Below are 27,502 nucleotides of genomic sequence, written 5' to 3'. Positions count from 1 at the left end.
AGTGAGTACAGACTGGAATCTAATCCAGGGGTTCGGTTGGTTTATATATAGAATAACAGATACCCGGGAGTGAGTTACAGACTGGATCTAATCGAGGACCTGGGTGGTTTATATATAGAATAACAGATACCCGGGAGTGAGTTACAGACTGGAATCTAAGAAGGCGAGGGATACGGGTGGTTTATATAGAATAACAGATACAAGGGCAGGGAGGTTATGCTGGAATTGTATAAAACGCTGGTTAGGTCAGAACTGGAGTACTGTGTGCAGTTCTGGTCACCACACTATAGAAAGGATGTTATGCACTGGAGAGGGTGCAGAGGAGATTTACCAGGATACTGCCTGGACTGAAGGGTCTGAGCTATGAGGAAAGATTAGATAGGCTGGGGTTGTCTTCCTTGGAACAGTGAAGGTTGAGGGAGGACCTGGTAGAGGTGTATAAGATTATGGGGGGCATAGATATGGTGGATAGGAAGACACTTTTTCCATTAGTAGAGGGGTCAATAACCAGGGGGGCATAGATTTAAGGTAAGAGGTAGAAGGCTAAGAGGGGAGTTGAGGAGAAATTATTTTCACCCAGAGAGTGATGGGAGTCTGGAACTCATTGCCTGAAAGGGTGGATGAGTCAGAAACTCTGGTAACATTTAAGGAGTATTTAGATATTCACTTGTGTTGCCATAGACTCCAGGGCTATGGGCCAGGCGCTGGGAATTGGGATTACTGTGGTCAGATCTTTGTTGACCAGCGCAGACACAATGGGCCGAATGGCCTCCTTCTATACTGTAAACGTCAATGAGTTAATGAGTCTGCCCTGGGAGTGTTTGATGGGGACAGTGTACAGGGAGCTTTACTCTGTATCTAACCCCGTGCTGTACCTGTCCTGGGAGTGTTTGATGGGGACAGTGTAGAGGGCACTTTACTCTGTATCCTGCTCTCCACTGTACCTGTCCTGGGAGTGTTTGATGGAGACAGTGTAGAGGGAGCTTTACTCTGTGTCTAACCCCGTACTGTACCTGTCCTGGGAGTGTTTGATGGAGACAGTGTAGAGGGAGCTTTACTCTGTGTCTAACCCCGTGCTGTACCTGTCCTGGGAGTGTTTGATGGGGACAGTGTAGGAGGAGATTTACTCTGTATCTAACCCTGCAATGTACCTGTCCTGGGCTGCTAATTGGCTTTGGGATATCTGAGACTGAATCACTGCAGCCTGAGTTTTATTCGATTATGGTAAGTACAGGTTTGCACTGTTGTAACACAAGATCCCTTGTAAAATGTGATGACATTGTAACTCTATTGGTATTTCTGTAACCCTTTGTCTCTCCTTTCTCTGAACGTTCTCCATCCATTGCTCTCTCCTCTCTGATCTACTTTTCTGCTTATTTTACTGCTACCATCTTCCTTTCCACTGGCTTTTCATTCTCATATCAACATTTCTGTTCTCCCTTATCCCATTTTAATATCACTCCTGCCTTAATCACTCCCCTGCCCTCACTCCCTCCTCTGCCCTCACTCCTGTTCCTGCATTACCTCCCCTCCATCCCCATTCACACCACCTCCCTGCCACCCCATCCCTCTCCTCTATCCCTTCATCTGTCACCCCATTACTACCTCCTCCCCTTCTCCATCCTGCTCCATTTCACCCCCTCGTCCACTCAATCCCCTCACCCCCATCTTCCCAACTCCTCCCTCCCTCTTCCCCATCTCCTTCACCACTTCCCCTCCACCATCCTCCTGCCTCCCTCCCCCTCTCTTGCCTCCCCTTTCCCTCCAGGCTGGAGTTTCCAGATGGGATCAGCATACCAGTTCCACAGCTGGCGAGTCTTTGTCCTTGTCTGTGCCTTTCCCTCCGTCTTTGCGATTGTGGCCCTCAACTTTATGCCTGAAAGTCCTCGCTTCTACCTAGAGGTAACTGCCCGCTGTTTCCCCTGCTTCAGTACACACTTGCTTGCATTCCTCAGAACCGCTATGAGGCATGAGTCTTGGCAGGCTTATAGTAGTATAGAGAGTTTTACTCTGTATCTAACCCCGTGCTATACCTATCCTGGGAGTGTTTGATGTGGACAGTGTGGAGGGAGCTTTACTGTGTATCCAACCACATACTGTACCTGTCCTGGGAGTGTTTGATGGGGACAGTGTAGAGGGAGATTTACTCTGTATCTAACACTGCACTGCAGCTGTCCTGGGAGTGTTTGATGGGGACAGTGTAGTGGGAGCTTTACTCTGTATCTAACCCCGTGCTGTACCTGTCCTGGGAGTGTTTGATGGGGACAGTGTAGAGGGAGATTTACTCTGTATCTAACACTGCACTGTAGCTGTCCTGGGAGTGTTTGATAGGGGCAGTGTGGAGGGAGCTTTACTCTGTATCTAACCCTGTGCTGTACCTGTCCTGGGAGTGTTTGATGGGGACAGTGTAGAGGGAGATTTACTCTGTATCTAACCCTGTGCTGTACCTGTCCTGGGAGTGTTTGATGGGGACAGTGTAGAGGGAGATTTTCTCTGTATCTAACACTGCACTGTAGCTGTCCTGGGAGTGTTTGATAGGGGCAGTGTGGAGGGAGCTTTACTCTGTATCTAACACTGCACTGTAGCTGTCCTGGGAGTGTTTGATGGGGGCAGTGTAGAAGGAACTTTATTCTGTATCTAACCCCGTGCTGTACCTGTCCTGGGAGTGTTTGATGGGGACAGTGTAGAGGGAGCTTTACTCTGTATCTAACCCTGTGCTGTACCTGTCCTGGGAGTGTTTGATGGGGACAGTGTAGAGGGAGCTTTACTCTGTATATAACCCCATGCTGTACCTGTCCTGGGAGTGTTTGATGGGGACAGTGTAGAGGGAGCTTTAGTCTGTTTCTAACTCCGTGCTGTACCTGTCGTGGAGTGTTTGATGGGGGCAGTGTGGAGGGAGCTTTACTCTGTATCTAACACTGCACTGTAGCTGTCCTGGGAGTGTTTGATGGGGGCAGTGTAGAAGGAACTTTATTCTGTATTTAACCCCGTGCTGTATCTGTCCTGGGAGTGTTTGATGGGGACAGTGTAGAGGGAGCTTTACTCTGTATCTAACCCTGTGCTGTACCTGTCCTGGGAGTGTTTGATGGGGACAGTGTAGAGGGAGCTTTACTCTGTATATAACCCCATGCTGTACCTGTCCTGGGAGTGTTTGATGGGGACAGTGTAGAGGGAGCTTTACTCTGTATCTAACCCCGTGCTGTACCTGTCCTGGGAATGTTTGATGGGAACTGTGTAGAGGGCGCTTTATTCCGTATCTAACCCCGTGCTGTACCTGTCCTGGGAATGTTTGATGGGGACAGTGTAGAGGGTGCTTTATTCTGTATCTAAGCCCATGCTGTACTTGTCCTGGGAGTTTTTGATGGGGACAGTGTAGAGTCTAAAGAGAGCCTTCTCCTGTATTGAAGGGACAGAAGAATAGAAATAGAAGAAGAGCATTCTGTTTCTATCCTGAAGAGTCTTGAGTGATATTATGTGTTGATGTCAGTCTTGGTTTTATAGCTAGGTAGCACTGGACATGCTGTCACTGGAGCAGATGGTACTTAGGCCCAAAGTGGTGCAGCCCTGGAGAGGAGTCTGCAGAGCTCCTGTTGAACGAACCACCAGGCAGAGATAGTGATCCACCTGAATGGTCTGAAGAGAGGTGTGTGTAATGGAGAATTTTCTTCTGACAGAACGGGAAACACGATGAAGGCTGGATGATTCTTAAACAGGTTCATGACACCAACATGAGGGCCAAAGGTTTCCCGGAGAGGGTCTTCTCTGTGAGTATCTTAATTTGGTCACAATTTTTTTCACTGAACTCCTGACTCAATGATCAGTCTTGTAAAGTCATGACAAAGCTGGCTATCTTCACTGACCCAGTATTAGATTCCCCGACTCCCTAACCCGGGAGTCACTGGACAGTGATCAGGAGCAGGAACCCTGGATTATTTCACCTCTCTCTCTAACCCAGGATCACTGGACAGTGATCAGGAGCAGAAATCCTGACTGATTTCCTGTCTCTCTAACCCAGGGGTCACTGAACAGTGATCAGGAGCAGGAACCCTGGCTGGTTTCCCCTCTGCCTAACTAATGTGTCATTGGACAGAGCTTCCTGTGGATGGTACACACTGCAGCAACAGTGCGCTGGTAGTGGAAGGAGTGGATGTCTAAGACAGGGGTTGCTGGTCAAAGAGGTTGCCTTGTCCTGGATGGTTTCAAGTTTCTCAGTGTTATGCCAGCTACATTCATCTTGGGAAAGGGAGAGTATTGCACTACACTTCTGACTTTGTCTTGTAGGTGGTGGAGAGGCTCAGCGAACAGTTCGAAAATGAACTGCTGATTGATATCTGATCTGCAGATTTACTCATTTATAGTGATACTTCTTACAATAAATTGAGTTTGATTATTTTTCTCAAGCTTCACAATCTTTCCATACACTTTGGACGACAAAGATTGTACCATGGTTAATTATCTTATGGTGCATGCCAACTGTGCAGGATCTGTTCAGCCACTGATCTGCTCTTCTGCATCTTTTACACATTCAGTGCATTGGGAGAACAGGTTCGACTCTGCAGGTTGAGCTGCAAAGGGCATGAGTTGAAGTAGAGGTAATGATAAATCACTGTTTCATTGAGCTGGATCATGTTTCCTCTAGAAGCTGACTGTTTGTGTTTCCGCAGGTAACTCACATTAAAACCCCCAAACAGATGGACGAGCTGATCGAAATCCAGTCAGATACAGGCACCTGGTACCGACGCTGGCTAGTCCGCTTCACCAATATCTTTCAGCAGGTACAGACATGATACATCAAATGACGGGGAAGAATGTGCATCATTAAAACTTTTCTCCTATGGGCTGTGTAAAGGAGCAGCAAGGACACAGACCTAGTGTAGGACTGAGTGTATTGCATTCATCTAATGTCTGTTTTCTGTTCTTGCAGGTTCGGAACAACTTCCTGCAGTGTTTCTCCATGCAGTACCGTCGCACAACATTGCTCATGATGGCAGTCTGGTTCACGATGGCCTTCAGGTATGTTTGCTACAAGCCAAGTAACTCGTTCATTAACCTAGATTTGGTAGATGGCGTAGACTGTCGCTGACTCACTTTCCCCAAACACACCAAGGTTACCCCTTTCCATCACAGTTACAGAATTGTCACACTGTAGGAGGAGGACATTTGGCCCATTGTGTCTGCACTTGCTGTCCAGTGAATGAGCAATACACTCAGTGCCATTCACCCGCTTTCCCCCTGTAACCCTGCATGTTCTTCCTTTTTAGATCATTATCTAATTCCCTTTTGAATGTTTCAGTTGAAGCTGCCTCTATCACTTTCAGGCAGTGGATTCCAGACCTTAACCATTAGCTGCATGAAAAACTTTTTCTCATCTCACTTTTGCATCTTTGACTAATTACTTTAAATCTGTGCCCTCTCATTCTCGATCCCTTTAGGAGTGGAATCAGTTTCTCCCTATCTACTCTGTCCTGACCCTCATGATTCTGTACACCTCTATCAACTCTCCTCTCAGCCTTCTCTTCGAGGAAAATAGTCCAAACTTCTCCAATCTATCTTAACTGAAGTTCCTCATCCCGGGAACCATTCTCGTGAATCTTTTCTGCATCTTCTCCAATGTCTTCACATCTTTCCTAAAGTGTGCTGCCCAGAACTTGATGCAATACTTCAGCTGAGGCCCAACTAGTGTCCTGTAGATGTTCAACATAACCTCCTTGCACTTTCTTTAATTCATTCAATGGATGTGGGCATTGCTGGCTAGGTGAGTATTTAATGCCCATCCCCAGTTGACCCTTGAAAAGGAGGTGGTGAGCTGCCTTCTTGAACCGCTGCAGTTCATGTGGTGTAGGTACACCCACAGTGCTGTTATGGAGGGAGTTCCAGGATTATGACGCAGTGACAGTGAAGGAACAGCGATATGTTTCCAAATCAGAATAGTGAGTAGCTTGGAGGGAAACTTGCAGGTGGTGGTGTTCCTATGTACCTGCTGCTCTTGTCCTTCTAGATGATGGAGGTTATGGGTTTGGAACTTGTACACTAATAGGCCTCTATTAATAAAGCTGAGGATACTCTAGGCTTTATTAACCACTCTCTCAACCTGTCCTGTCATCTTCAATGATTTAATAACATAGACACTTAGGTCTCACTGCTCCTGCCGCCCCTTTAAAATTGTACCCTTTATTTTATATTGTCTCTCCATGTTCTTCCTACCAAAATGAATCACCTCATATTTCTCCACATTGAGCTTCATCTGCCACCTGTCTGTCCATACCACCAACTTGTTCCTGTCCTTTTGAAGTTCAACACTGTCCTCCCTGCAGTTCACAATGCTTCCAAGTTTTGTATCATCCACAAACTTTGAAACTGTGCCCTGGACACCGAGGTCTAGATCATTAACATATATCAGGAAAACAAAGAACTCAGCCCTGTGTTGACTCTCAAATTTCTCACTCCTGCCCTGGGAGTGTTTGATGGGGACAGTGTAGAGGGAGCTTTACTCTGTATCTAACCCCGTGCTGTACCTGTCCTGGGAGTGTTTAAAGGGACAGCGTAAAGAGAGCTTTACTTTGTATCTAACCTGATGTTTTTGAAATGAAAACTCAGAGTGACTGCCCCCACACCCTGCTGATCTAAGCTCTCTATTCCTCAGTTACTACGGGCTGACTGTGTGGTTCCCGGATATGATCAAATATTTGCAGATGATGGAGTATTCCTCGCGCACTAAAGTCTTCTACAAGGAGAAGGTTGAACATTTCACCTTCAACTTCACACTGGAAAATCAAATTCACAAGAATGGGGATTACTACAATGACAAGTGAGTGTCCAGGGAATTACATAAAAGAGGATGCGGTTTCTAGGAGTGATATTATTGGGTCACTAAGGATACACGACCTGCCCTGCAGCTGTGGACTCTGGTTGCCCTCTTAACGGAATTCCAACATGAGGGGGAGGGGTGAATGGGCATTACTCCCCTGTTGGATCCTTGACTCGGCAGACCTCTTAGGCTGGTGATCAGTTCCGGGAATCCTCGTTGATCTCTTGCTCTCTGAGAGCTGATGTCTACTTATTGCTGAGATTAAGGAACAGGCTGTTGCCAGTCGGTGTGGTGTGTATAAATTCAGTTACACTTTGCGGTCATTATCTAGCTGTCTGCTCTTGGTTTCTTGTGACGATTTTTAGCATGGTCCCTTTTGAGGCGCAGTGATGATATGATCTTCCTTGGACAGAGTTTTTGGTCCCTGTTGTTAAGATCCAATCTCCTTTTTGTTCTGGGCAGGTTTATTGGGATGAAGCTGAAATCAGTGATATTTGAAGATTCTCTTTTTGAAGAATGTTATTTTGAAGACATTACCTCCAGTAATAGTTTCTTCAAGAACTGCACCTTTATCTCAACACTCTTCTACAATACAGGTTCACCAGCTTGGTTTCCCACTTACTGTCTCTATCACCTGCTCTCTTTTTATCCCTCCCCTTCAATGTCTTAGCGGATGGTGGGAGGCTGTGAGCGTGAGGGTCTGATTGTGTTTGTTTCTTTATCTGCAGCAACATGTGCATATGTGCACGCATGCAGTGGGAAAGATAATGGTCTAGGGTTGTCCTTACTGTTAAATGGGCAAGCGTGCATAAGTGCTAGCAGACACGTGAACAGTCAGTGGACCTGTGGTTGAATGCAGGAGTGTGTGACTGTCAGTGGACCTGTGGTTGAACACGGGAGTGTGTCAATGGACCTGTGGTTGAACGCGGGTGTGTGTATGTGTATCAATGGACCTGTGGTTGAACGCGGGTGTGTGTGTATGTGTGTCAATGGACCCGTGGTTGAACGCGGGAGTGTGTGTGTCGGTGAACCTGTGGTTGAACGCAGGTGTGTGTGTGTGTCAATGGACCTGTGGTTGAATGCGGGAGTGTGTGTGTGTCAATGGACCTGTGGTTGAATGCGTGAGTGTATGTGCGTGTGTGTCAGTGGACCTGTGGTTGAATGCGGGAATGTGTGTGTCAGTGAACCTGTGGTTGAACGCGGGAGCGTGTGTATGTGTGACAATGGACCTGTGGTTGAATGCGGGTGTGTGTGTGTCAGTGGACCTGTGGTTGAACGCAGGTGTGTGTGTGTGTCAATGGACCTGTGGTTGAATGCGGGAGTGTGTGTGTGTCAGTGGACCTGTGGTTGAATGCGGGAGTGTGTGTGTGTGTGTCAGTGGACCTGTGGTTGAATGCGGGGATGTGTGTGTCAGTGGACCTGTGGTTGAATGCGGGAGTGTGTGTGTGTGTCAGTGGACCTGTGGTTGAATGCGGGGATGTGTGTGTGTGTCAGTGGACCTGTGGTTGAACAGGGAGGTGAGGCGTCATTTCAATGTTGTGGTGATGAACTATGTCACTGTCTGTGTACAGATTTCTTTGACTATAAGTTGATGGGCTGCCGTCTGGTAAACAGCACCTTCCTACACAGTAAGGAAGGCTGTCAGCTTGACTTCAGTGATGATAACAACGCCTACATGATCTACTTCGTTAGCTTCCTGGGATCTCTGGCTGTGCTGCCTGGAAACATTGTGTCTGCCCTACTCCTGGACAAGATTGGACGACTTAGGATGCTGGGTGAGTGGAAGCAGCGGGGAATGGGGGTTTGGGGAACGTGTCTGATTCTTCAGGGATCTAGGGGTTTTGATTGGGAATGGACGTGGAAATTCCTGCCCACATCTTGTCGCTGGCCTTGTACTGGGCTGCTCGAATTATACAGTGTAATCCAAAAGGCTGGAGATTTTTCAGCGTTCCATTGTGTGTAACTACCTTTCCCTCTCTTTCTCTCTTCCCCCCGCCCCCCCACCAGCCGGCTCCAGCACGCTCTCCTGTATCAGCTGCTTCTTTGTGTCTTTCGGTAACAATGAGTCTGCGATGATTGCACTGCTCTGTCTATTCGGGGGAGTAAGCATCGCTTCGTGGAATGCACTAGACGTCATAACGGTGGAACTGTATCCATCAGACAAACGGTATGAGTCAGCCTCTCTCAGGGGTTCTGGTTGCCCAGCCCTGTTCCCTTAACTTTTCTCTGTTAGGCACAGACGCTATGCTCCAGGTTAACGTGCGGCCGAGCATCCTAGTCTCTCGTTGCTCCCGCTCATTTGGCGTTCAGTTGCCCTGTTTCTAGCGCTCCCAGGTACTCCAGCATTCGGTTTTCCTGCTGTTTCTAGCGCTCCCAGTCATTCCGGCGTTTAGTTTCCTGTTTCGGGCACTCCCGGTCACTTCGCGTTCAGTTTTCCTGCTGTTTCCAGCGTTCCCAGTCACTCCACGTTCAGTTTCCTGTTTCTGGCGCTCCCAGTCACTCCACGTTCAGTTTTCCTGCTGTTTCCGGCACTCCCAGTCACTCCACGTTCAGTTTTCCTGCTGTTTCCGGCGCTCCCAGTCACTCCACGTTCAGTTTTCCTGCTGTTTCCGGCGCTCCCAGTCACACCGCGTTCAGTTTTCCTGCTGTTTCTGGTGCTCCCGATAACTCCACGTTCAGTTTTCCTGCTGTTTCTGACGCTCCCAATCACTCTGCATTCAGTTTTCCTGCTGTTTCTAGCGCTCCCAGTCACTCCACGTTCAGTTTTCCTGCTGTTTCTAGTGCTCCCAGTCAATCAACGTTCAGTTTTCCAGCTGTTTCTAGTGCCCCCAGTCACTCCGCGTTCAGTTTTCCTGCTGTTTCCAGTGCTCCCAATCACTCCTCGTTCAGTTTTCCTGCTGTTTCCGGTGCTCCCAGTCACTCCGTGTTCAGTTTTCCTGCTGTTTCTGGAGCTCCCAGTCACTCCGCGTTCAGTTTTCCTGCTGTTTCTGGTGCTCCCAATAACTCCTCGTTCAGTTTTCCTGCTGTTTCCGGCGCTCCCAGTCACTCCACGTTCAGTTTTCCTGCTGTTTCTGGCGCTCCCAATCACTCCCCGTTCAGTTTTCCTGCTGTGTCCGGTGTTCCCAGTCACTCCTCGTTCAGTTTTCCTGCTGTTTCTGGCGCTCCCAGTCATTCCTCGTTCAGTTTTCCTGCTGTTTCTAGCGCTCCCAGTCACTCCACGTTCAGTTTTCCTGCTGTTTCTGGTGCTCCCACTCACTTCGCGTTCAGTTTTCCTGCTGTTTCTGGTGCTCCCAGTCATTTCGCGTTCAGTTTTCCTGCTGTTTCTGGCGCTCCCAGTCACTCCGCATTCAGTTTTCCTGTTTCTGGCGCTCCCAGTCACTCCACGTTCAGTTTTCCTGCTGTTTCTGGTGCTCCCAGTCACTCCACGTTCAGTTTTTCTGCTGTTTCCAGCGCTCCCAGTCACTCTGGCGTTCAGTTTTCCTGCTGTTTCTGGCACTCCCAGTCACTCCGTGTTCAGTTTTCCTGTTTCTGGCGCTCCCAGTCACTCCGCATTCAGTTTTCCTGTTTCCGGCACTCCCAGTCACTCCGCATTCAGTTTTCCTGCTTTTTCTGGTGCTCCCAGTCACTCCACGTTCAGTTTTCCTGCTGTTTCTGGAGCTCCCAGTCACCCCGCATTCAGTTTTCCTGTTTCTGGTGCTCCCAGTCACTCCGCGTTCAAGTTTTCCTGTTTCTGGTGCTCCCAGTCACTCCGCATTCAGTTTTCCTGTTTCTGGTGCTCCCAGTCATTCTGGCGTTCAGTTTTCCTGTTTCTGGTGCTCCCAGTCACTCCGCATTCAGTTTTCCTGTTTCTGGTGCTCCCAGTCACTCCACATTCAGTTTTCCTGCTGTTTCTGGCGCTCCCAGTCACTCCGGCGTTCAGTTTTCCTGCTGTTTCCGGTGCTCCCAGTCAGTCCGCGTTCAGTTTTCCTGATCCTGGTGCTCTCAGTCACTCTGGCGTTCAGTTTACCTGCTGTTTCAGGCGCTCCCAGTCACTCCGGTGTTCAGTTTTCCTGCTTTTTCTGGTGCTCCCAGTCACTCCACATTCAGTTTTCCTGCTGTTTCTGGAGCTCCCAGTCACCCCGCATTCAGTTTTCCTGTTTCTGGTGCTCCCAGTCACTCCACGTTCAAGTTTTCCTGTTTCTGGTGCTCCCAGTCACTCCGCATTCAGTTTTCCTGTTTCTGGTGCTCCCAGTCACTCTGGCGTTCAGTTTTCCTGTTTCTAGTGCTCCCAGTCACTCTGGCGTTCAGTTTTCCTGTTTCTGGTGCTCCCAGTCACTCCGCATTCAGTTTTCCTGTTTCTGGTGCTCCCAGTCACTCCGCATTCAGTTTTCCTGCTGTTTCTGGCGCTCCCAGTCACTCCGGCGTTTAGTTTCCTGTTTCGGGCACTCCCGGTCACTTCGCGTTCAGTTTTCCTGCTGTTTCCAGCGTTCCCAGTCACTCCACGTTCAGTTTCCTGTTTCTGGCGCTCCCAGTCACTCCACGTTCAGTTTTCCTGCTGTTTCCGGCACTCCCAGTCACTCCACGTTCAGTTTTCCTGCTGTTTCCGGCGCTCCCAGTCACTCCACGTTCAGTTTTCCTGCTGTTTCCGGCGCTCCCAGTCACACCGCGTTCAGTTTTCCTGCTGTTTCTGGTGCTCCCGATAACTCCACGTTCAGTTTTCCTGCTGTTTCTGACGCTCCCAATCACTCTGCATTCAGTTTTCCTGCTGTTTCTAGCGCTCCCAGTCACTCCACGTTCAGTTTTCCTGCTGTTTCTAGTGCTCCCAGTCAATCAACGTTCAGTTTTCCAGCTGTTTCTAGTGCCCCCAGTCACTCCGCGTTCAGTTTTCCTGCTGTTTCCAGTGCTCCCAATCACTCCTCGTTCAGTTTTCCTGCTGTTTCCGGTGCTCCCAGTCACTCCGTGTTCAGTTTTCCTGCTGTTTCTGGAGCTCCCAGTCACTCCGCGTTCAGTTTTCCTGCTGTTTCTGGTGCTCCCAATAACTCCTCGTTCAGTTTTCCTGCTGTTTCCGGCGCTCCCAGTCACTCCACGTTCAGTTTTCCTGCTGTTTCTGGCGCTCCCAATCACTCCCCGTTCAGTTTTCCTGCTGTGTCCGGTGTTCCCAGTCACTCCTCGTTCAGTTTTCCTGCTGTTTCTGGCGCTCCCAGTCATTCCTCGTTCAGTTTTCCTGCTGTTTCTAGCGCTCCCAGTCACTCCACGTTCAGTTTTCCTGCTGTTTCTGGTGCTCCCACTCACTTCGCGTTCAGTTTTCCTGCTGTTTCTGGTGCTCCCAGTCATTTCGCGTTCAGTTTTCCTGCTGTTTCTGGCGCTCCCAGTCACTCCGCATTCAGTTTTCCTGTTTCTGGCGCTCCCAGTCACTCCACGTTCAGTTTTCCTGCTGTTTCTGGTGCTCCCAGTCACTCCACGTTCAGTTTTTCTGCTGTTTCCAGCGCTCCCAGTCACTCTGGCGTTCAGTTTTCCTGCTGTTTCTGGCACTCCCAGTCACTCCGTGTTCAGTTTTCCTGTTTCTGGCGCTCCCAGTCACTCCGCATTCAGTTTTCCTGTTTCCGGCACTCCCAGTCACTCCGCATTCAGTTTTCCTGCTTTTTCTGGTGCTCCCAGTCACTCCACGTTCAGTTTTCCTGCTGTTTCTGGAGCTCCCAGTCACCCCGCATTCAGTTTTCCTGTTTCTGGTGCTCCCAGTCACTCCGCGTTCAAGTTTTCCTGTTTCTGGTGCTCCCAGTCACTCCGCATTCAGTTTTCCTGTTTCTGGTGCTCCCAGTCATTCTGGCGTTCAGTTTTCCTGTTTCTGGTGCTCCCAGTCACTCCGCATTCAGTTTTCCTGTTTCTGGTGCTCCCAGTCACTCCACATTCAGTTTTCCTGCTGTTTCTGGCGCTCCCAGTCACTCCGGCGTTCAGTTTTCCTGCTGTTTCCGGTGCTCCCAGTCAGTCCGCGTTCAGTTTTCCTGATCCTGGTGCTCTCAGTCACTCTGGCGTTCAGTTTACCTGCTGTTTCAGGCGCTCCCAGTCACTCCGGTGTTCAGTTTTCCTGCTTTTTCTGGTGCTCCCAGTCACTCCACGTTCAGTTTTCCTGCTGTTTCTGGAGCTCCCAGTCACCCCGCATTCAGTTTTCCTGTTTCTGGTGCTCCCAGTCACTCCACGTTCAAGTTTTCCTGTTTCTGGTGCTCCCAGTCACTCCGCATTCAGTTTTCCTGTTTCTGGTGCTCCCAGTCACTCTGGCGTTCAGTTTTCCTGTTTCTAGTGCTCCCAGTCACTCTGGCGTTCAGTTTTCCTGTTTCTGGTGCTCCCAGTCACTCCGCATTCAGTTTTCCTGTTTCTGGTGCTCCCAGTCACTCCGCATTCAGTTTTCCTGTTTCCGGCACTCCCAGTCACTCCGCATTCAGTTTTCCTGCTTTTTCTGGTGCTCCCAGTCACTCCACGTTCAGTTTTCCTGCTGTTTCTGGAGCTCCCAGTCACCCCGCATTCAGTTTTCCTGTTTCTGGTGCTCCCAGTCACTCCGCATTCAGTTTTCCTGTTTCTGGTGCTCCCAGTCACTCCACATTCAGTTTTCCTGCTGTTTCTGGCGCTCCCAGTCACTCCGGCGTTCAGTTTTCCTGCTGTTTCCGGTGCTCCCAGTCAGTCCGCGTTCAGTTTTCCTGATCCTGGTGCTCTCAGTCACTCTGGCGTTCAGTTTACCTGCTGTTTCAGGCGCTCCCAGTCACTCCGGTGTTCAGTTTTCCTGCTTTTTCTGGTGCTCCCAGTCACTCCACGTTCAGTTTTCCTGCTGTTTCTGGAGCTCCCAGTCACCCCGCATTCAGTTTTCCTGTTTCTGGTGCTCCCAGTCACTCCACGTTCAAGTTTTCCTGTTTCTGGTGCTCCCAGTCACTCCGCATTCAGTTTTCCTGTTTCTGGTGCTCCCAGTCACTCTGGCGTTCAGTTTTCCTGTTTCTGGTGCTCCCAGTCACTCCGCATTCAGTTTTCCTGTTTCTGGTGCTCCCAGTCACTCCGCATTCAGTTTTCCTGCTTTTTCTGGTGCTCCCAGTCACTCCACGTTCAGTTTTCCTGCTGTTTCTGGAGCTCCCAGTCACCCCGCATTCAGTTTTCCTGTTTCTGGTGCTCCCAGTCACTCCGCGTTCAAGTTTTCCTGTTTCTGGTGCTCCCAGTCACTCCGCATTCAGTTTTCCTGTTTCTGGTGCTCCCAGTCATTCTGGCGTTCAGTTTTCCTGTTTCTGGTGCTCCCAGTCACTCCGCATTCAGTTTTCCTGTTTCTGGTGCTCCCAGTCACTCCACATTCAGTTTTCCTGCTGTTTCTGGCGCTCCCAGTCACTCCGGCGTTCAGTTTTCCTGCTGTTTCCGGTGCTCCCAGTCAGTCCGCGTTCAGTTTTCCTGATCCTGGTGCTCTCAGTCACTCTGGCGTTCAGTTTACCTGCTGTTTCAGGCGCTCCCAGTCACTCCGGTGTTCAGTTTTCCTGCTTTTTCTGGTGCTCCCAGTCACTCCACGTTCAGTTTTCCTGCTGTTTCTGGAGCTCCCAGTCACCCCGCATTCAGTTTTCCTGTTTCTGGTGCTCCCAGTCACTCCACGTTCAAGTTTTCCTGTTTCTGGTGCTCCCAGTCACTCCGCATTCAGTTTTCCTGTTTCTGGTGCTCCCAGTCACTCTGGCGTTCAGTTTTCCTGTTTCTAGTGCTCCCAGTCACTCTGGCGTTCAGTTTTCCTGTTTCTGGTGCTCCCAGTCACTCCGCATTCAGTTTTCCTGTTTCTGGTGCTCCCAGTCACTCCGCATTCAGTTTTCCTGTTTCCGGCACTCCCAGTCACTCCGCATTCAGTTTTCCTGCTTTTTCTGGTGCTCCCAGTCACTCCACGTTCAGTTTTCCTGCTGTTTCTGGAGCTCCCAGTCACCCCGCATTCAGTTTTCCTGTTTCTGGTGCTCCCAGTCACTCCGCATTCAGTTTTCCTGTTTCTGGTGCTCCCAGTCACTCCACATTCAGTTTTCCTGCTGTTTCTGGCGCTCCCAGTCACTCCGGCGTTCAGTTTTCCTGCTGTTTCCGGTGCTCCCAGTCAGTCCGCGTTCAGTTTTCCTGATCCTGGTGCTCTCAGTCACTCTGGCGTTCAGTTTACCTGCTGTTTCAGGCGCTCCCAGTCACTCCGGTGTTCAGTTTTCCTGCTTTTTCTGGTGCTCCCAGTCACTCCACGTTCAGTTTTCCTGCTGTTTCTGGAGCTCCCAGTCACCCCGCATTCAGTTTTCCTGTTTCTGGTGCTCCCAGTCACTCCACGTTCAAGTTTTCCTGTTTCTGGTGCTCCCAGTCACTCCGCATTCAGTTTTCCTGTTTCTGGTGCTCCCAGTCACTCTGGCGTTCAGTTTTCCTGTTTCTAGTGCTCCCAGTCACTCTGGCGTTCAGTTTTCCTGTTTCTGGTGCTCCCAGTCACTCCGCATTCAGTTTTCCTGTTTCTGGTGCTCCCAGTCACTCCGCATTCAGTTTTCCTGCTGTTTCTGGCGCTCCCAGTCACTCCGGCGTTCAGTTTTCCTGCTGTTTCCGGTGCTCCCAGTCAGTCCGCGTTCAGTTTTCCTGCTGTTTCTGGCGCTCCCAGTCATTCCTCGTTCAGTTTTCCTGCTGTTTCTAGCGCTCCCAGTCACTCCACGTTCAGTTTTCCTGCTGTTTCTGGTGCTCCCACTCACTTCGCGTTCAGTTTTCCTGCTGTTTCTGGTGCTCCCAGTCATTTCGCGTTCAGTTTTCCTGCTGTTTCTGGCGCTCCCAGTCACTCCGCATTCAGTTTTCCTGTTTCTGGCGCTCCCAGTCACTCCGCATTCAGTTTTCCTGTTTCTGGTGCTCCCAGTCACTCCGCATTCAGTTTTCCTGCTGTTTCTGGCGCTCCCAGTCACTCCGGCGTTCAGTTTTCCTGCTGTTTCCGGTGCTCCCAGTCAGTCCGCGTTCAGTTTTCCTGATCCTGGTGCTCTCAGTCACTCTGGCGTTGTTTACCTGCTGTTTCAGGCGCTCCCAGTCACTCCGGTGTTCAGTTTTCCTGTTTCTGGCGCTCCCTGGTTTCCTACGGTTTCCAGTGCCCTCAGCTTTTTACTGCTCAGTTTTCCTGCTGTTCTGGTTTCCCCCTGCTCAGTTTTCCTGCTTCTTTCTAGTGCCCCCCGTCTCTCCCCACTCTGTTTCCATGCTGTTTCCAGTGCTACCGGTCTCACTGCTCCAATTTCCTCCTTTTTCAGGTGCTCCCAGTCTTTTACTACTCTGTTTTCCTGGTACTCTTAAGTCTCGCTCCACTCCATTTTCTTGTTTGTTCCAGTGCTCTGTGTCTCACTGTTTGGTTTTTCTGCTGTTTCTGATGCTCTTGGTCCCTTGCCGCTCTGTTTTCCAGTGCTGCTGGTCTCTATGGTGTTGTTTAAATCGGTAACCAGTGTTTCTTTTTCATCCTGGCAGGACCACGGCCTTTGGATTCCTCAATGCTCTGTGTAAGCTTGCGGCTGTGCTGGGCATCAGTATATTCCAGTCCTTTGTGGGAGTGACGCGAGCAGTGCCCATCATGCTGGCCTCCATCGCCCTGGCAGTGGGCAGCTACCTGGCTCTAAAACTCCCAGAGACTCGCGGCCAGGTGCTGCAGTGAGTCTGGCTCCAGCTGAGCCCCTGTAGTAGTAGACACTGTGACTCATCTTTCTCCCCCTTTTTCATATTGTTCTTGTGTCTTCCCGTGTGGAAAAGAAATGAAATTCTATTGCACTCATTATGCAGATGTAAATAAACCCTTCTGGTATTGTATAATGAGTCTCACTGTACAGACCACAGTGAGTCCAACATAAGTCAGGACCCTCAGGAGCACAGGTTCCATAGACTATAGCGACCCAACCACCTCTAGAGCACAAATCTACTGCACAAGTCATCTAGTGTGTCATCCCAGCAACGGCAGCAGTCTCAGTCTGTACGTCTTTCCTGAACCATTCTCTAACTGTAAATACAGCATGTTACAGTCGAATATGGCTGAGGATCCAGGTCCAATTCTGAGGCAGAGTTTGCTAGGCCCTGATCATGTGATCTGTACAGTGACCCAACCTTTCCATTTTCTGGTATCAGACAAATTTTGTGCAATTTTTAGGTGTAGGTGTCCAGAGTGACATTTTCCTGTTAGATTCAGTCCAATAATCCAGTCTGAGAGTGAAGCACAGGGCCAGCTGAGTGCGGTGGGGAGCAGAGTGAGAATCAGCTCCTCTCCATTTCTAACTGGTGGTTACTATGACTTGGTGAGGTGGGTGAGGGGGGGGAAATGCAGTCACTGATCAGTTCTGAACCAGACACAACGAATGAACCTAAGCACACACATTGAGCCTCTAGTCTGGTTTGGAGACAGCCCTGCACCAAGCACCGACCGTCTTGCTACGGATGTTTGTTTCTTGAGGGCAGGAGAGAAAAATAATCATTTGCGAATGAAAATTTCAAAATCAGAATCCTATTGATGCAATCCTAAGTCAAACCTCCTCTCCTGCGCCTCTCCCCCATACATGGTGCTCACTTAAGCGACTGTCCGCCAATGTGGTGACAATCAGTGGCACTGTGGCTGTTGTACGGAGTGAAACATTGTCAATCGCCAAATATTTTTCTACTGTGTCTCGTTTTAATTCTCTGGTGAGAGGTTTGTTCAGACTTGTGAATGCTGTAGATTTAGAATATGTGTGTGTGTGTGTATGTATAAATGGTTTTGTGCAGTTGTACCACTATTCCTTGTACCTGGATGCTGCCTTGTCTGTCTGTGTAAAGTCCTGTGATAGATGGAGGTTATCTGTATAGTTTCAGATATAATAGAGTATAATTGTAGCGTGTCTGAATTTTAGCTGTTTTGTATTATATTAAAAGAAAGAGACCTATCATTGGCGAAAAACTACTCCAAGCTGTAACAAAATAAATAAAATGAACTGTGGACCATCTGTCGCTGGGCCTGCTCAATATATCAATCTTCCTGGAGTGTCTTTGTCTTGACCTGGGAGAGGGGGAGCTATAATGGACCTCACTACCCAGGGTCTCTAAGGGAAGAATCAGATTCTGCCTCCTGTAACCGCTATTGAACACTTGGTGGAGACAGGATAACGATTGATTGTATGTCCTACAGTCAAATATCTTACTGACACACTCCGTCTCGATACACACATTAAAACATGGGAGTTAGGAACAGGGGTAAGTCATTTAGTTCTTCGAACCATTCAGTAAGATCATGGCTGAAATATATGAAATATAAAAAAATGAAATAGACAGCTTTTAGAGGGAGTAGCAAGCAAGGTGGATAAAAGGGAACCTGTAGGAATGGAATCTGATAAGGTGCCACATCAAAGGTGACTACACAAGATGAGAACATGGTGTAGGGTATAACATGTTGGCATGGATAAAGAATTGGTTAACTAACTGGAAACAAAGTAGGGATAAATGGGTCATTTTCGGGTTGGCAAGCTCCAACTAGCAGAGTGTCACAAGGATCAGTGCTGAGGCCTCAAACATTTACAATCTACATCAATTATTTGGATGAAGGGACCAAATGTATAGTAGCCAAATTTCCTACCAATAGGTAGGAAAGTGAGTTGTCAAGAGAAGGTAGAAAGTCTGAAAAGGGATATAGACTGTTTAAGTGAGTGGGCAAAAATTGGCGAATGGAGTATAATGTGGAAAAATGTGAACTCATCCACTTTGACAGGAAGAATAGAAAAGCAGTACACTCTTGAAATGGAGAGAGATTGTAGAAGATGGTGGTACAGAACGATCTGGGTGTCCTGGTACACGAAGCACAAAAAAAAAAATCAGCCATCAGAGAAACTCAATGCTGAAGAAAATTCTTCAACAAGGGGCTGGCTCGTGTTACATGGAGAGACTACAGAAGTTGGATTGTTCTCCTTCGGATTGAGATTTAAGAGGTATTCTAAATTACAAAGGATTTTGATAAGAGTAAATGGGGAAAAACTGGTAGAAGGGTCGGTAATCAGAGGACACAGATCTAAGGTGATGCACAAAACAGCCTGAGGGGAGATGATTTTTTTTTACACCGAGTTGCTGTGATTTGGAATGTGCTGCCTGAACAGGCAGCAGAAGCAGATTCAATAATAACATTTAAAAGGAATCAGAGAAATACTCAGAATGGTAAGTTTGTAGGGCTACAAGGCAAGAGCAGAGGGGAGTTGGAGTTAATTGAATAGCTCTTTCAAACAACCAGTACAAGTGCAATGGGCCAAATGATCGCTTCCTGTTCTCTATCATTCCATGTGATAAATATTGAAACTGCAGAGCAATCAGATTTATTTTTTTGATCAAAGTGCCATTTTTAAAAAGCAGCACCCGACAAAGCTTTGTCTTGTCAGACATTCTAGAGGTTCGTAATGTGACAGTAATTCCCGCTGTTTATATCCGTTTTGTAGTTTGTTCTCTAAGGGCCAGCATAACTAGCCCAGCAGCCCTCAGTCTTCTGAAAGTGTTCCCTGTTTGACCGCCATGTGCCGGTCATGTTTGGATCCTCCCAGACAGGCCGGGCTCCTATCAACGTGTGGCTCGGCTCCCCACTGCTGAGGGGTCTTGGCCTGGATGGAGAGGGCATGCACCCTGGTCTCCAATTCCTGCTTTAGGGCCTCATTGACCATCCGATGCCGCTGGAGTAGGGGCACTCCCTCAAACTGTTCGCTGACCACCACCACTTTGAAGTGGGTCTCTGAGCCTCGGGGTACTGCATGCATGTGGCTCTCATTAATGACCTGCAGGTACGTGGGTGCCAGGCACTGCTCCAGCTTGGTGTGGATGGCGCTCTCCACTGGCATCTCCATGGCACAGGCTGCTGATGTCGTCGTCACTGCTCTCGAGCTGAGGACTGTCACAGAACGAAGCAGCTTCACCAAGAAACTCATCCAAGCTGCCTGCACTACCTGCTGACTGAAGCAGTAAGTTTGGTTAGCAATCCAAGGATGCAAGTGCAGCACGTACGCAGAGTGTACTTGTTATACCACCTCCCCCTGCAACCCCACCACCCACAACCAACATTACTGTCTACTTAGATTGCTAACCTTCCATGATCATTTCCTGCAGTCTCCAGGAATTCAGCTGACTACAAACCCCACCATCACCTTCGAGGGATGGGTAATAAACGACAGCCTTGCCGACAATGCCCATATCCTGTGAAAGAGTAAAAACTCCAAGACACTACTCAGGCCAAAAACTTATGAGGGAAAATAACTGGCTGCTTCAAATACTTCTCCCTGAGCAGCTATAAATCAGGAGGTAGAAGGGTGAGGGGAACTTGGTGAAATTACAATTGCCAGGGAAGCGGGACTGAACAAACTGATGGAGCTGCAGGCTGACAAGTCTCTGGATCCTGATGGACTTCATCCTAGGGTCTTAAAAGAGGTGGCTGATGAGGTAGTAGATGTGTTGGTGTTATTTTTCCAAAATGCGCTAGATTCTGGAAAGGTTCCATCAGACTGGAAAGCAGCAAATATAACCCCTCTATTCAAGAAAGGAGGAAGGCAGAAAACAAGAAACTATAGGCCAGTTAGCTTGACATCTGTCATGGGGAAGGTGTTCGAATTGATCATTAAGGAGGTTATAGCTGGGCAGTTAGAGAAACTCAAGGCAATCAGGAAGAGTCAACATGGTTTTGTGAAAGGGAAATCATGTTTAACCAATTTATTGGAGTTCTTTGAAGGAGTAACTTGCACAGTGGATAAAAGGGAGCCTGTAGACCTACTGAACTTGGATTTCCAGAAGGCATTTGATAAGGCGCCACATCAAAGGTTATTACAGAAAATAACAAGCTCATGTTGTAAGGAGTGACATATTAGCATGGATAGAAGATTGGCTGGCTGGCAGAAAGCAAACAGTATGCATAAATGGGTCTCTTTCTGATTGGCAGGATGTGACACGTAGAGTCCCACAGGGGTCTGTGTTGGGTCCTCAACTTTTTACAATTTACATCAATGACTTAGGTGAGGGGAATGAAGACATGGTAGCTAAATCTGCAGATGACACAAAGATAGGTCGGAAAGTATGTTGTGAAGACGACATAAGGAGTTGTAGAAGGATATAGATGGGTTGAGTGAACGAGCAAAGATCTGGCAGATGTAGAGTATAATGTGGGAAAATATGAAGTTGTTCATTTTGGCAGGAAGAATAAAAAAGTAGAGTATTAATTAAATGGAAAACGGCTGCAGAATTCTGAGGTGCAGAGGAATCTAGGTGTCCTACTGCATGAGTCACAAAAAGTTAGTATGCAGGTACAGCAAGTAAGTAGGAAGGCTAATGGAATGCTATCCTTTATTAGGAGAGGAATTGAACATAAAAGTAAGGATGTTATGCTTCAGTTATACAGGACAATGGTGAGACTGTGCCTCAAATACTGTGTGCAGTTTTGGTCTCCTTATTTAAGGGAGGATGTAAATGCACTGGAGGTGGCGCAAGAAGGTTTACTAGATTAATACCTGGAATTGATACCTGGAAACATACTTTCCGACCTATCTGTGTCATCTGCAAATTTAGCTACCATGTCTTCACTCCCCTCACCTAAGTCATTGATATAAGTTGTAAAAAGTTGAGGCCCCAACACAGAACCCTGTGGGACTCTACATGTCACATCCTGCCAATCAGACAGGTTGTCTTCTGAGGAAAGGTTGGACAGACTGGGCTTGTTTCCGCTGGACTTTAGAAGAGTGAGGGGTGACTTGATTGAAGTATGTAAGATCTTGAACGGCCTTGACAGGATGGACATGAAAAAGATGTTTCCTCTTGTGAGTGAGTCCAGAACTACGGGCCACAGTTTTAAAATTAGGGGTCACCCTTTTAGGACAGAGATGAGGAGAATTTGTTTTTCTTTGAGGGTTGTGCAACTTTGGGACTCTCCGTCTCAGAAGGTGGTGGAGACGGAGATAGGTTCTTGTTGGGCAAGGGATTGAAAGGTCATCAGGGCTAGTGGGGGGGATGGGAATATGGAATTCGAAACACAAACACATCAGCCATGATCTAATTGAATGGCGTTCCCTCGGTACTGACCCTCCGACAGTGCGGCGCTCTCTCGATACTGACCCTCCGACAGTGCGGCGCTCCCTCGGTACTGACCCTCCGACAGTGCGGCGCTCCCTCAGAACTGACCCTCCGACAGCGCGGCGCTCTCTCAGTACTGACCCTCCGACAGTGCAGCACTCCCCCAGTAGTGACTCTCCAACAGTGCAGTGCTCCCTCAGTACTGACCCTCTGACAGTGCGGCACTCCCTCAGCACTGACCCTCCGACAGTGCGGCACTCCCTCGGTACTGACCCTCTGACAGTGCGGCGCTCCCTCGGTACTGACCCTCCGACAGTGCGGCGCTCCCTCAGCACTGACCCTCCGACAGTGCGGCACTCCCTCAGTACTGACCCTCTGACAGTGCGGCGCTCCCTCGGTACTGACCCTCCGACAGTGCAGCACGCCCTCGGTACTGACCCTCCGACAGTGCAGCACGCCCTCGGTACTGACCCTCCGACAGTGCGGCACTCCCTCAGTACTGACCCTCCGACAGTGCGGCGCTCCCTCGGTACTGACCCTCCGACAGTGCAGCACGCCCTCGGTACTGACCCTCCGACAGTGCGGCACTCCCTCAGTACTGACCCTCCGACAGTGCGGCGCTCCCTCGGTACTGACCCTCCGACAGTGCAGCACTCCCTCGGTACTGACCCTCCGACAGTGCAGCACTCCCTCGGTACTGACCCTCCGACAGTGCAGCACTCCCTCAGTACTGACCCTGTGACAGTGCGGTGCTCCCTCAGTACTGACCATCCGACAGTGCGGCACTCCCTCAGTACTGACCCTCCGACAGTGCGGTGCTCCCTCAGTACTGACCATCCGACAGTGCGGCACTCCCTCAGTACTGACCCTCCGACAGTGCAGCGCTACCGCAGTACTGACCATCCGACAGTGCGGCACTCCCTCAGTACTGACCCTCCGACAGCGCGGCACTCCCTCAGTACTGACCCTCTGACAGTGCTGCACTCCCTCAGTACTGACCCTCTGACAGTGCGGCACTCACTCAGTACTGACCCTCCGACAGTGCGGCACTCCCTCAGTACTGACCCTCCGACAGTGCTGCACTCCCTCAGTACTGACCCTCTGACAGTGCGGCACTCACTCAGTACTGACCCTCTGACAGTGCTGCACTCCCTCAGTACTGACCCTCTGACAGTGCGGTACTCCCTCAGTACTGACCCTCCGACAGTGCGGCGCTCCCTGAGCACTGACCCTCCGACAGTGCGGCGCTCCCTGAGCACTGACCCTCTGACAGTGCGGCGCTCCCTCAGTACTGACCCTCCGACAGTGCGGCACTCCCTCAGTACTGACCCTCCGACAGTGCGGCACTCCCTCAGTACTGACCCTCCGACAGTGCGGCGCTCCCTCAGCACTGACCCTCCGACAGTGCGGCGCTCCCTCAGTACTGACCCTCCTACCTGGGCCACTCGCTACAGGATGATCCGGTTCTGAAGCGTGATTCCGCTGGACATTGGATGAGACCGCGGAGACGGTGTCGCTGAAGTCTGGTAAAAGCCCAATGTGTCCCGCTGCCGGCTCCCCTCAGGCCCGGCACAACTCACCTCAACCTCGACACCAACCCTCAGCCAACAGCCGCAGGCCGCTAACGCGCCTGCGCCAGAGCACGCAGAGACCCGCGAGAGGCGCGTCCGCGAGCCGGTGGGAGACAGTACGCCTGCGCAATAACGATCCTCGGGGCATCTGTGCGCAGGCGCGAGTGCGGGCGGTGCTGGAAAGGCAGAGATGGAGCTGAGAGAAATAAAACAGAGAGGGAGAGGGTGGAGCAGAGAGAATAAAAGAGAGAGAGAGGGGATGGAGCTTTTTTTAACATTCATTCATGGGATGTGGGCTTCGCTGGCTGGGCCAGCATTTATTGCCCAGCCTTAGTTGCCCTTGAGAAGGTGGTGGTGAGCTCCGTTCTTGAGCCGCTGCAGTCCATGTGGTGTAGGTACATCCACTGTGCTGTTAGGGAGGGAGTTCCAGGATTTTGACCCAGCGACAGTGAAGGAACGGCCGATATATTTCCAAGTCAGGACGGTGAGTGAGTTGGAAGGAAACATCAGGTTGCGGTGTTCTCATGTGTCTGCTGTCCTTGTCTTTCCAGATGGTAGCGGTCATGGGTTTAGAATGTCCTCTCTCAGGAGCCTTGGTGAGTTGCCGCAGTGCATCTTGTAGATGGTACACACACTGCTGCTACTGTGCGTCGGTGCTGGAGGGAGTGAATGTTTGTGGATGTGGTGCCATTCAAGCGGGCTGCTTTGTCCCGGCTGGTGTCCAGCTTCTTGAGTGTTGTGGGAGCTGCACTCATCCAGGCAAGTGGGGAATATTCCATTGCACTCCTGACTTGTGCCTTGCAGATGGTGGACAGGCTTTGGGGAGTCAGGAGGTGAGTTACTCATCGCATGATTCCCAGCCTCTGACCTGCTCTTGTAGCCACTGTATTTATATGGCTAGTCCAGTTCAGTTTCTGGTCAATGGTAACATCCAGAATGTTGATAGTGGGGGATTCAGTGATTTGCTAATGCCATTGAACAACAAGGGACAATGGTTGGATTCTCTCCTGTTGGAGATGGTCAGTGCCCGACACTTCTGTGGTGTGAATGTTACTTGCTGCTTGTCAGCCCAAGCCTGGATATTGTCCAGGTCTTGCTGCATTTGGACATGGACTGCTTCAGTATCTGAGGAGTCATGAATGGTGCTGAATGTTGTGCAGTCATCAGTGAACATCCCCATTTCTGATCTTATGATGGAAGGAAGGTCATTGATGAAGCAGCTGAAGATGGTTGGGCTGAGGACACTACCCTGAAGAACTCCTGCAGTGATGTCCTGGAGCTGGGATGACTGACCTCCCACAACCACAACCATAACCATCTTCCTCTGTGCTAGTTATGACTCCAACCAGCAGAGAGTTTTCCCCCTGATTCCCATTGACTCCAGTTTTGTTAGAGCTCCTTGATGCCACACTCTGTCAAATGCGGCCTTGATGTCAAGGGCAGTTACTCTCACCTCACCTCGGGAGTTCAGCTCTTTTGTCCATGTTTGAACCCAGGTTATAATGATGTCAGGAGCCAAGTGGCCCTGGTGGAACCCAAACTGGGCGTCAGTGAGCAGGTTATTGCTAAGCAAGTGCTGCTTGATAGCACTTGATGGAGAGTAGACTGATGGGGCGGTAATTGGCCGGGTTGCATTTGTCCTGCTTTTTGTGTACAGGACAGACCTGGGCAATTTTCCACATAGCCGGGTAGATGCCAGTGTTGTACCTGTACTGGAACAGCTTGGCTAGGAGCGCGGCAAGTTCTGGAGAACAAGTCTTCAGTACTATTGCCAGAATATTGTCAGGGCTCATAGCAGTATCCAGTGGCTTCAGCCTTGACATCATGTGGAGTGAATCGAATTGGCTGAAGTCTGGCACCCATGATGCTGGAGACTTCCGGAGGAGGCCAAGATGGATCATCCACTCAGCACTTCTGGCTGATGATTGTAGCAAATGCTTCAGCTTTATCTTTTGCACTGATGTGCTGGGCTCCTCCAGCATTGAGGATGGGGATATTTGTGGAGCCTCCTCTTTCAGTGAGTTGTTTAATTGTCCACCACCATTCCCGACTGGATACGGCAGGACTGCAGAGTTAGATCTGATCCATTGGTTGTGAGATCACTTGCTGTTTGGCACGCAAGTAGTCCTGTGTTATAGTTTAACCAGGTTAACACTTCATGTTTAGGTATGCCTGGTGCTGCTCCTGGCATGCCATCCTGCACTCTTCATTGAACCAGGGTTGATCCCCAGGCCTGATGGTAATGGTAAAGTGGGGGGTATGCCGGGCTATGAGGTTACAGTTAGTGTTCGAGTACAATCCTGCTGCTGCTGATGGCCCACAGTGCCTCATGGATGCCCAGCCTTGAGCTGCTAGATCTGTTTGAAATCCATCGCATTTAACACGGTGGTAGTGCCACACAGCACGATGGAGGGTATCCGCAATGTGAAGGTGGGATTTCGTCTTCACAACGACTGTGCGGTGGTCACTCCTACCGACACATTGATGGACAGATGCATCTGTGGCAGGCAGGTTAGTGAGGAGGAGGTCAAGTATGTTTCTCCCTCTTGTTGGTTCCCTCACCACCTGCCACAGACCCAGTCAAGCAGCTATGTCCTTTAGGACTCGGCCAGCTCGGTCTGTAGTGGTGGTACCGAGCCAATTTTGGTGATGGACATTGAAGTTCCCCGCCCAGAGTACATTCTGCCCCCTTGCCATCCACAGTGCTCCCTCCAAGTGGTGTTCAACATGAGGGAGCACTGATTCATCAGCTGAAGGAGGGCGGTACATGGTAATCAGCAGGAGGTTTCCTCGCCCATGTTTGACCTGATACCATGAGATTTCATGGGGCCTGGAATCAATGTTGAGGACTCCCAGGGCAACTTTCTCCCAACTGTATACCATTGTGGCACCATCTCTGCTGGGTCTGTCCTGCCGGTGGGACAGGACATACCCAGGGATAGTGATGGTGGTGTCTGGGACGTTATCTCTAAGATATGATTCTGTGAGGATGACCATGTCAGGCTGTTGCTTGACTAGTCTGTGAGACAGCTCTCCCAATTTTGGCGCTATCTTCCAGGGGTTATTAAGGTGGACTTTGCAGGGTAACAGGGCTGAGATTGCCGTTGTCATTTCCGGTGCCTAGGTTGATGCCGGGTGGTCCATCCGGTTTCATTCCTTTTTTGTGACTTCGTAGCGGTTTGTTACAAATGAGTGGTTTGCTAGGTCATTTCTGAGGGCATTTAAGAGTCAACCACATTGCTGTGGGCTTGGAGTCACATTTAGGCTAGAATTGGTAAGGACGATAGGTTTCCTTCCCTAAAGGAAATTAGTGAACCAGATAGGTTTTTACAACAATCGACAATGGTTCCATGGTCATCATTAGACTTTTAATTCCAGATTTTTATTGAATTCAAATTCCACCATCTGTCATGGACTAGTAATCCAGAGCTCCTCTATTCTTCCTGCCAAAATGCATAACCTCACATGAGCACAGGCCCAACCTACTCAACCTCTCATAAGAAAATCCCTCCATTTCCAGGCTTAACCTAGTGAACCTTCTCTGGACTGCCTCCAATGCTAGTATATCTTTCCTTAGATAAGGGACCAAAACTGTTCACAGTATTCTAGGTGTGGTCTAACTTGTGCCTTGTATAGTTTTAGCAAGACTTCCCTATTTTTATACTCCATTCCCTTTGAAATAAAGGCCAATATTCCATTTGCTTCCCTGTCACCGGCTGAACATGTACGCCAGCGTGATTCATGCACCAGGACCCCCAAATCCCTCTGTGCTGCAGCTTTCTGCAGTCTTTCTCCATTTAAATAATATGCAGCTCCTCTATTCTTCCTGCCAAAGTGCATAACCTCACATTTTCCCACAGTATATTCCATCTGCCAAGTTTTTGCCCACTCACTTAACCCGTCTATATCCCTCTGTAGACTCTGTCATCTTCACCACTTGCCTTCCCACCTATTTTTGTGTCAAGCGCAAACTTGGCGATAGTACATTCACTTCCCTCATCCAAGTATTAATATACATTGGAAATAATTGCAGCCCCAGCACTGAGCCCTGTGGCACTCCACTAGTTACAGGTTGCCATCCTGAAAATGCTCCCCTAATTCTAACTCTCTG

At 49.5% G+C, this 27,502-nt stretch overlaps 2 protein-coding genes across 6 annotated transcripts; one reads left to right on the top strand and one right to left on the bottom strand.

The window, feature by feature from the left end:
* Positions 1-1,768: 1,768 nt before the first annotated feature.
* sv2a (synaptic vesicle glycoprotein 2A) lies at positions 1,769-16,430 on the top strand (the record flags this gene model as incomplete). Its single annotated transcript, XM_041181686.1, has 9 exons — positions 1,769-1,902; positions 3,675-3,764; positions 4,665-4,775; positions 4,925-5,013; positions 6,644-6,808; positions 7,271-7,404; positions 8,380-8,583; positions 8,816-8,975; positions 16,247-16,430. Coding segments are annotated over 9 exons (1,271 nt in total), but the record flags the coding sequence as incomplete, so codon positions are not given.
* Positions 16,431-19,063: 2,633 nt separating this feature from the next.
* Positions 19,064-23,514, bottom strand: bola1 (bolA family member 1). 5 transcript variants are annotated; one of them, XM_041181694.1, is made up of 3 exons: positions 23,257-23,455; positions 19,852-19,960; positions 19,064-19,720 (listed from the first exon to the last, which is right to left on the bottom strand). In XM_041181694.1, exon 3 carries the CDS (start codon positions 19,693-19,695, stop codon positions 19,255-19,257), a length of 441 nt encoding a protein of 146 aa, XP_041037628.1. In that variant the 5' UTR covers positions 19,696-19,720; positions 19,852-19,960; positions 23,257-23,455; the 3' UTR covers positions 19,064-19,254. The 5 variants fall into 5 exon arrangements, with proteins under 5 accessions (XP_041037628.1, XP_041037627.1, XP_041037629.1 ...); XM_041181693.1 differs by lacking the exon at positions 19,852-19,960 and having other exon boundaries at positions 23,401-23,514; XM_041181695.1 differs by lacking the exon at positions 19,852-19,960 and having other exon boundaries at positions 19,064-19,716.
* Positions 23,515-27,502: the final 3,988 nt, after the last annotated feature.

The sequence above is a fragment of the Carcharodon carcharias genome, assembly GCF_017639515.1.
Source record: "Carcharodon carcharias isolate sCarCar2 chromosome 36 unlocalized genomic scaffold, sCarCar2.pri SUPER_36_unloc_10, whole genome shotgun sequence".
Classification (NCBI taxonomy): Eukaryota; Metazoa; Chordata; class Chondrichthyes; order Lamniformes; family Lamnidae; genus Carcharodon; species Carcharodon carcharias.
This window is presented reverse-complemented; position numbering and strand designations above follow the sequence as displayed.